At 40.4% G+C, this 9,906-nt stretch overlaps 1 protein-coding gene across 1 annotated transcript; it reads left to right on the forward strand.

The window, feature by feature from the left end:
• Positions 1–488: 488 nt before the first annotated feature.
• On the forward strand, positions 489–7,206 carry LOC118392751 (uncharacterized). The gene is made up of 11 exons (XM_035784773.2): positions 489–507; positions 562–604; positions 1,200–1,323; positions 1,538–1,640; positions 1,860–1,963; positions 2,048–2,131; positions 2,405–2,466; positions 2,615–2,689; positions 3,132–3,186; positions 3,597–3,785; positions 3,875–7,206. The coding sequence occupies exons 1-11, from the start codon at positions 489–491 to the stop codon at positions 4,736–4,738; spliced, it is 1,722 nt and encodes a 573-aa protein (XP_035640666.1). The 3' UTR covers positions 4,739–7,206.
• The last annotated feature ends 2,700 nt before the right edge of the window (positions 7,207–9,906 follow it).

The following is a 9,906-nucleotide window of genomic DNA, read 5'->3' on the forward strand; positions in this document are numbered from 1 at the left end:
CCAAGACATTTACAGCTGGCCATATTGAATGTAAAATAGTTAGGAAGATATTTTTTTGATGTACCAATTCCATGGCACATGGTTTACGAACTGATACACAAAACAACGCTGGATTCAAAATGTAGAGCTTTTCAATTTAAATTATTAGACAAAATTGTTGCAACCAATAGAATGTTATATATATATATATATGGGGGATACAACCATCCCAGCTCTGCATATTTTGCTCAAAGAGACCCGAAGTATTATATAATTTGTTTTGCTACTGTCCATAATATGTAGCTTGTTTTTGAAAAAATACATTTGCATATTTTACATTTTTCTACAAAAATATGTGGAGGATTGGAAAGTATGCAGACAATTACAGTGATGGAAGCCAGAATCTGCCTGCAATATTAAAGCTGACCTACCCATTACGCCCCACCCCCTCTCACAGCTGACACACCGCTTGTCACTTCATCCATTATTGCTTAACATGTAATGCGGATATGGGTGTGATCAAACCATGTAAGTAGAGGAGTAGTCCTGCATATAAGACTGGAACTCCTAATCAAATCGTAGGTAAAGTAAGCCAGCAGCACAACCAGCAGACAGACAAGCAAAGGTACGCCTGTGTTACTAACATATTCACCTTACTGCTATGTTGTATTATTGCAAACCAATGTGTTTTACACTGAGTGTACAAAATATTAGGAACACCTGGTCTTTCCATGACATCGACTGACCAGGTAAATCCAGGTGAAAGATATGATCCCTTATTAATATCACATGTTAAGACAATTGTGCCATTCAGAGAGTGAATGGAGCATTTGAACGGGGTAGGTGCTAGGAGCACCGGTTTTAGTGTGTCAAGAACTGCAAAGCTGCTGGGTTTTTCACGCTCAACAGTATCCCGTGTGTATGAAGAATGGTCCACCACCCAAAGGACATCCAGCCAACTTGACACAACTGTGGGAAGCATTGGCGTCAACATGGGCCAGCATCCCTGTGGAACACTTTCGACACCTTGTAGAGTCCATGCCCTGATGCACGGATTCAGGCTGTTCTGAGTGCAAAAGGGGTGCAACTCAATATTAGGAAGGTGTTCCTAATGTTTTGTGACCTCAGTGTATATTAAAATGTACTTTATTGATTAAAAAAAAAAAGATGAACATTGCTAATTGACATGAGTGAGACACAGATTCCAGTGGAATCTAAAGATGGGGAAAACACAGTGTCCTTGAGAAGAAAGGATACACTACCCAGAAGGAGGTAGAGAACGGTGTCATAGCTACTGACAAACATGGGGACCAGTTCGTCATTAAAGAGATCAAACTGAATGAGGTATGTGAGAACTATTTGTTATTTCTGAATTGATTATATCTTAAGAGTTTTTTGGAATGATCACAGAGGGATAGGATACATAATTGGTTTTCAATTACAGGCAACTCTGCAGGTGCAAAAATAATGATTGATAGTGACATGTATTCATAAAGATAAACTAAATAATTAACATGCCTATATCTTTCAATAAGTCACATATAATTTGTTTTGACAGACATCTGTCCTGAACTCCAGTGCTAGAGAAATTGTCTCAGAGGTTGAAAGCCTCAGACAGATTAGTCACCCCCACATTGTAAGCTACAAAAACTCATTTCCAGGTAACTACATCATTCATTTTGTTGTTTTATTTGTCGTTTTTTGTATTTCATTTGTTTCAGAGACATTATATTGGAATTACAAGTTAATACAGTATCATCAACTTCAACAAGTGAACTACTACAGTATTAAATAGTATAATAGTTTAATAGTATTAATATGTTTCACGATTAGTATTCTCAAGTAGTATTCACACACAAACTACTAATACATTTTCACAGAGGATAACTGCTACTATATAGTGACAGACCATTGTGCGAAGGGAAATCTCTGTCAGAAGATACAAGAGCAGATGACAAACCCTACAGAAGAGTACTCTGAGAAGGTAGCTGAAGTAATAACTAGAAAATTCCACACCACAACTGTTTTAATTTTAGGCTAAATATACATTACTTTGATACCTTCACAGATCATGGACTGGTTTGTCAAGATCTGCATGGCCCTGAAGCATGTACATGAACAGGACCTTCTTCACCGAGAACTGAGACCCCAGGTACCGCTAATAGAACATCATGCAAAGACTATTAGTTTAAAGATAGCCTGGAAATAAACTTAAAGAAATCAAATAAAATGTAAGGTTTTATGTAAATCCCTGTTAAACAATCAACTGCAATGTTGTGATTTACGGGAGATTGTTGACTTCACAGCGATACAAAAAGAGATCATTACACAAATGTATGTTATTCATATCAGTGCCGAAATGAAATGATGGAATGTCATAAACTGTTGTTTAACACCTCAACTGGTATTTTCTTATCTATACTAGAGCGTACTTCTCACAGAATTTGAAACACTTCGTTTGGGAGCGTTTGGAAGTGTCAATGAAAAGTATGTTCGCTTGGTAATTATAAAAGGCTCATGATGAATTTACACAACATACATTAATAGTTACACCAATTAATAGTTTAGTATTTTTGATTACATAAATGAGTAGGGGGGGGGGGGATATGTTTAATATGCCTACTTTGTTTATCAGGACTACCAACGAGGATGGAATGGTGGGTTATTTAGCCCCAGAGATTCTAACTGGTGGAATGTATGACACCAAAAGGTAGAAAATATTTAACATGCATATTTAAATATATATTCCTGGAAAAATGTAAAGATTTTGAGGTAATAATTAGTGAGATGAGAATGAAACCACAAACAAATAACAAAACATTTGAGGCTAGATAATCCCTAATTTACTGTAAGGCCTACGATGTGGCATCATAAAATGACATGATCTATGTCATAAAGTCATGTCCCAAGCCATACGTTAGGTAAACCAGGCCAATAAGATGACCTAGACAATAATGAAAATGTGAAGTAAGTTGACATTTGCAGAGATCCACTGACATGGCTGTTACTCTACACACGCACGCTCACAGACAGTGTTACCATAGGATATGTTTATTAACAGGTTTATAAGTGTAAGAATAAGTGAGAATTATGCAGTGTAAAATAATAATAATTACATGAGAATTAACATGTTTATTTTCCATCCTTTGCAGTGATATTTGGTCCTTGGGATGTGTGCTGTATGAGTTGTGTATGCTTCAGGGTGCAGTAAGTAATCCTGCATTTAAATGCTCGTTGTCATTTCGTATTTTCCAGTTGGTGAAGTTGTATACGACATGAGTGCAGTTAAATAGTTTTAAAGTAGAAACAATTATTCAACCAATGAGTTAAGCGTCTACCCAGCTAGCTTAAGATAGCTAACATTGACCAAATTAAACGAGCTACATATATCTTATAAAAAATATTATGATTGTAAGATTGCTCTGTTTTATCAATTTTCAGCTGAAAAGTTCAAAGATCAGATACCAAAAACTTGTAAACTCGGGATGCAAAATTCTGACTTGAAGGGTCGATCAAAATCCAATAATTCCGACATAAATTAAACTCGTTCTATTTTGGCTGTCCACCACTAGATAATGATGGATATTGTGTGATAATAGACAGTTCTTTCTTCTCAGTTCACTGCAGTGGAAACAACGGACCTCATTAAAAAAATATTGAGGGGATCTTACCCATCCCTACCAAAGAGCTTCTCACCGGAGCTCTGCGAACTCCTGTGTGACATCTTCCAACAAGACCCGACCATTAGGCCTTCAGCTGGTGACATCATGGCAAAACCCTTCATTATCAGTTTCCTCAAAAAAAAGGTTTGCTATGCAATATCAATCGTTCAATCATTCAATATGTCTGGTAACCATCTACATTTCCATTCATTCATTAATATGTGTTTCTGTAGAGTGAGAAAACTGTGGAGGAACTCCAGACAACCTTGGACAAGCTGAGAACTCTGGCAGGTGGCTTGGAGAGTATTCACAAAGGCACCACCATAGGCAGTCTGACAGGAGGTGTTATTGGGGCAGCTGGAGGAATCACCTCTTTAGTTGGGCTCATCATGGCTCCCTTCACTCTGGGCGCCTCCCTGATCGTCACTGGGGTGGGTATTGGGGTGGCTGTCACTGGTGGAGCCACAGCCGGAGTATCCAACATCACCAACATGGTCAATCAGTCCACCGACCGCCTAGCCATGAAAAACATCATCAAGGAGTTCCAGGAGAAGATGAACTCTGTGGTGACATCTCTACAAGACATCGCTGAGGGTTTGGAGACACTCATGAAAAGTAGCTCTTCTAAGACAGAAAGTGCCGGTTTAAATGTAGAGGCCGCTGCTAGTGCTGGGGTGAGGGTTGGGAAAGGCGTTGCGGGCACCACAGAGCTCTTCCGATATCTCCGGGTAGCCAATATTGGCAAGGTGGCAGCCCAAACTGCCAGGGCAGTGCGTGTGGCAGAGATGGCGACAGGAATATTTTCTGCTTTTTTTGTAGCGGTTGATATCTTCTTCATCGCCATGGATGCCAAAGAGATCCACAACATCCGACATGCGAAGGAAAATGATACCAGTAAGTTAAAAGTGATGGACACAGACTCCTGCACTGAGCTGAAGCCTGGATGTGAAGAACCAAAGGCTGAGGTCAAGTCAGAGACCATGAAGTTCCTCCAGACGATCAGACAGACAGCTGAACGGCTACAGGAGAGCCTGGACGAACTGAGGGATGTCATCTCGTTCATTCCTGAGATAGAGGACTGTTACTTCGACGACTGACCTACTCAGTGATTATATTAGATGCATAAACAACAGATCCAATCATACTTTAATATGCAACTTGTCTGCAAAAGGCAGGCATAGGCAGATTGCCTTTCTGATTCCCAAAACCTGATTAAATCCTCAAGACATTGCTTGTAGAACTCAGCTACGATAACTAAGTGGTAAAGATCAATATCACAGACGCCTCTACTTCTGAAACATTTCATTTTATATCATAACCGTGTCATGGAATTATTCTAATCAAGAGGAGACACTTTAACATTTCTTCAAAACAAGTCAACTTTATTATTTAATTACTGCAGTAATGGAGCTTGTCAACGAGCTCCGGGGTAGTTTAGTCCCAGGTTCTTAGCTTATTGCTGAGCTTTGAGGGCGCTATGGTGTTGAACGCTGAGCTGTAGTCAATGAATAGCATTCTCACGTAGGTGTTCCTTTTGTCCAGCTGGGAAAGGGCAGTGTGAAGTGCAATAGAGATTGCATCATCTATGGATCTGTTGGGGCGGTATACAAATTGGAGTGGGTCTAGGGTTTCTGGGATAATGGTGTTGATGTGAGCCATGACCAGCCTTTCGAAGCACTTCATGGCTACAGACGTGAGTTCTACGGGTTGGTAGTCATTTAGGCTGGTTACCTTAGTTCTTGGGCACAGGAACTATGGTGGTCTGCTTAAAACATGTTGGTATTACAGACTCGGACAGGGAGAGGTTGAACATGTCAGTGAAGACTCTTGCCAGTTGGTCAGTGCATGCTCGCAGTACATGTCCTGGTAATCCGTCTGGCCCTGCGGCCTTGTGAATGTTGACCTGTTTATAGATCTTAATCACATTGGCTGCGGAGGATGTGATCACACAATCTTCCAGAACAGATGGTTCTCTCATGCATGTTTCAGTGTTATTTGCCTCGAAGCGAGCATAGACGTAGCTTATCTCGTCTGGTAGGCTCGTGTCACTGGTCAACTCTCGGCTGTGCTTCCCTTTGTAGTCTGTAATGGTTTGCAAGACCTGCCACATCCGACGAGAGTCAGAGCCGGTGTAGTAGGATTCAATCTTAGTCCTGCATTGAAGGTTTGACTGTTTGATGGTTCGAAGCGGGATTTCTTATCAGCTTCCGGGTTAGAGTCCCGCTCCTTGAAAGCGGCAGCTCTAGCCTTTAGCTCAGTGTGGATGTTGTCTGTAATCCATGGCTTCTGGTTGGGGTATGTACGTACGGTCACTGTGGGGACGACATCATCAATGCACTTATTGATGAAGCCAATGATTGATGTGGTGTACTCTCAATGCCATCTGAGGAATCCCGGAACATATTCCAGTCTGTGCTAGCAATGCAGTCCTGTCGCTTAGCATCTGCTTCATCTGACCACTTTCTTTGATCTAGTCACTGGTGCTTCCTGCTATAATTTTTAACTTGTAAGCAGGAATCAGGAGGACAGAATTATGGTCAGATTTGTCAAATGAAGGGTGAGGGAGAGCTTTGCATGCATTTCTGTATATGGAGTAAAGGTGGTCCAGAGTTGTTTTCCCTCTGGTTGCACATTTAACATGATAGAAATCTGGTAAAACGGATTTAAGTTTCACTGCACTAAAGTCCTCATTCACTGTCCCCGCCTTTGGGTGAGCGTGTTCTTGTTTGCTTATGGCGGAATACAGCTCATTCAATGCTGTCTTAGTGCCAGCCGCTGACTGTGGTGGTATGTAAACAGTTACGAAACATACAGATAAAAACTCTCTAGGTAGGTAGTGTGGTCTACAGTTTATCATGAGATACTCTACCTCAGGCGAGCAATAGCTCGAGACTTCCTTAGATATCGTGCACCAGCTATTATTTACAAAAAAAGTAGTTTAGCATAGAAGTAGTTTAGCTCACCTGGTAGGCTCGTGTCGATGTCCACCATTTGCTCCTCTACCCAAGAAAGCAAAGGTAACTGAACTGAATGACTATCACTCAATAACACTGACTTTTGTCATCATGAAGTGCTTGAGAAGCTAGTTAAGGATCTTATCACCCCTACCTTACCAGATACCCTAGACCAGGGGTGTCAAACTCATTTCGCATCGTGGGCCACATACGGCCTAGGGAGATGTCAAGTGGGCCGGACCATTAAAATTATACCATACTCTGCTATAAATAACCAAAATATCATGTCTTTCCTTTGTTTTGGTGTAAAGAAGCACAAGAACATTAGGAAAATATTGAAATTTAATGAACTATCCTTTTACAAAACATTTCATGAAACACCTCATATTTCCTTAGACAAATGTGCAATTTACTTTTATCATTCACAAATATGCATTGCAACTGATCCCACTGATTGTACAAAGGCACAAAACTTTAATTGGTACTGAAAAATATAGTAATGCACTTTAAGATTAAATGAGACTTTTAAAGAAAGGAATTTTTAAACCACTTACACATACGCATATAAAATCTAAATGTAATCCCTGCGTACACCTTACAAACTAAGGAGAGTGATTTTAAATGTGTAATGAAGAAAGTGTTCGCCTGTCCTGTAAATCTGTAAACTTCATACATGAAACATACATACACATACAATACATACTGAAAATTTATGGAGTTGTATGAACAGTAGAATTCCATCACACAACTTTTGTTTTGAAGCTGCTGACTAACATTAAAGTGCACATTTTTTAAATCACCACAGTAAGGATTCATCTTCACAGAGCTGTATTCTTTCAATGCAAACAGTATCTAAGGCAGCATTTTAAAGGTGTTAGTCTAGTCTGGACTTGTATTTGTACCTGAAACTTGGCATCTTTTGGCCTGTACAAGTGCATCAACACCAGGTGTCATGTCCTGACTAGCTGTCACTTTCAGAATGTCATTTAAGTGCTTGTTTGTGAGCCTTGAACGCATTTTTGTTTTATTGATATTCATCACTGAGAAAATTTGTTCACAAAGGTAGGTTGTCCCAAACATGCACAAAATTTTAGCAGCCAGGGCTGTTAATTTGGGGTACCCTGGTAGTAGATACTGATAAAATCTGTCCAGACCTACAGAGGCAAATTTGCCCTTCTTCAAATCTGCCGAGTATTCTCGTCAGGCTAATATTGGCAAAAGCTTGTCGCTTCTCGGGACATACAAGTTCAGCCGCCTTCATCATGCATCGTTTAACAAAGTCACCGTCGGAATACGGCTTCGATGCTAATGCTATTTCGCTAGCAATTAGGTAGCTGGCTTTTACCGCTGCTTCACTGACTTCTCGGCTCTGGATGAAAGTTGACTGCTGTTTCCTCAGACCCGCCAGCAATTCGTTAATCTTATCTCTTCTCAGTTGTCCTTGCAAGCCGTCATATTTTTCGCTGTGATGAGTCTCGTAGTGGCGCGAATATTATATTCCTTCAATACCGAAACTTGTTGCAAACACACCAAGCACAAAGGTTTTCCGTGCATCTCTGTAAATAAATAGGACGTGGTCCATTTTTCTTTGAAAATTCTACACTCCTTATCTACTTTTCTCCGTTTGGATAACGACATTTTGGCTAATGATATTAACAACGTAGTAACAAGCAGCAGATGGCGCATTGATACCATCTGCTGTTTTCAGTCTGTCTCAGTGATGCGGCTTGTCTTCTACTCTGATGGAAAGAGTGCGCCCCTTAGCGGATAATCCATGAATTGCAGCGAATTAAAAATATTAATTCCATGTCTTTTATGCATTTTTTCCACTTTCAAATTATCCTGCGGGCCTGATCGAACCTCCTTGGGGGCCGGTTCCGGCCCGCGGGCCGTATGTTTGACACCCCTGCCCTAGACCGACATCAATTTGCTTACTGCCACAATAGATCCACAGATAATGCAATCGCCATCGCAGTACACACTGACCTATCCCATCTGGAGAAAAGGAATAGCTACAGTGGGGCAGAGAAGAGAGTGGAATGGTTGGTAGGTGATCAAATACTTGTCATACAATAAAATGCTAATTAATTATTTAAAAATCATACAATGTGATTTTCTGGATTTTGTTTTAGTTTCCATCTCTCACAGTTGAAGTGTACCTATGATTTAAAAAAATACAGACCTCTACATGCATTGTAAGTAGGAAAACCTGCAAAATCGGCAGTGTATCAAATACTTGTTCTCCCCACTGTAGCTCATCCTTATATTTATATATTCCTTAATTCCATTCTTTAAGGTTGTGTGTATTGTGTGTATTGTTGTGAATTGTTAGATATTACTGCACTGTTGGAGCTAGAAACACAAGATTTTCTCTACACCCGCAATAACATCTGCTAAACATGTGTATGAGACAAATAACATTTGATTTGATTTGACGTGGAAAGGTGTAGAAAGGAAAGAGACAGGACCAGGGGCTACCTAGGTAGCCGAGAGGTTTCGTGTGAATTTTGACATTACTTATGTACAAGTTGTAGAATGGGGGACTCAGACCCTGGTGCTGCCGTGTCTGTCTGGGACTCTGGGTCCCTCAGTGAAGATGTCACACCCTGATCTGTTTGACCTGTCTTGTGCTTGTCTCCACCCCCCACCAGGTGTCTCCCATTTGTCCCCATTATCCCCTGGGTATTTATACCAGTGTTTTCTGTTTGTCTGTTGCCAGTTCGTCTTCTCCTGTCAAGTCTTACCAGCGTAGTTTCCCATTTTTGAGTCTTTCTAGTTCTGACCATTATGCCTGCCCTGGCATGTCCCCTTGTATAATACATATTTTGACCTGTTTCTGGGTCATGTCCTGAGTCATGATAGAAGTGAACCTGAATGACATCATGGTACAGATTCAGCCTGAACAGGCACAGGACATAGAGACTGAAGTTCTTCTCAGATCCAAGCACCAGCCCTAACCAAGACAATCAGCAACTGCCAGCCAGACATGTGTAACCTTCTGATGGAACTAAGAGCCATTAAGGCCCGACTGACAGCTACAGAGAACAGTTGGAGAAATGAAACTAATCCAAATAAAATGTTTAAACAGATATATTTCTATATCATGTATTCAAGGGTTCAGAATGAGAATGTGTTTATTTTGTAGCCACATGCCTGTTAGCCGAAGCCAAATGTCCATTCCTAACAAGAATGGACAAAGCTTTGAACTTAAAGGGTAAGTTCACACGTTTTTACATGTGGCCTTATTTTAACTCTTTATGTGCTTGTAATTGTTTCCCCAAACTGTTTTTTACGTTTTTTAAATATTTTGC

This window comes from Oncorhynchus keta, chromosome 13, assembly GCF_023373465.1.
Source record: "Oncorhynchus keta strain PuntledgeMale-10-30-2019 chromosome 13, Oket_V2, whole genome shotgun sequence".
Lineage (NCBI taxonomy): Eukaryota > Metazoa > Chordata > Actinopteri > Salmoniformes > Salmonidae > Oncorhynchus > Oncorhynchus keta.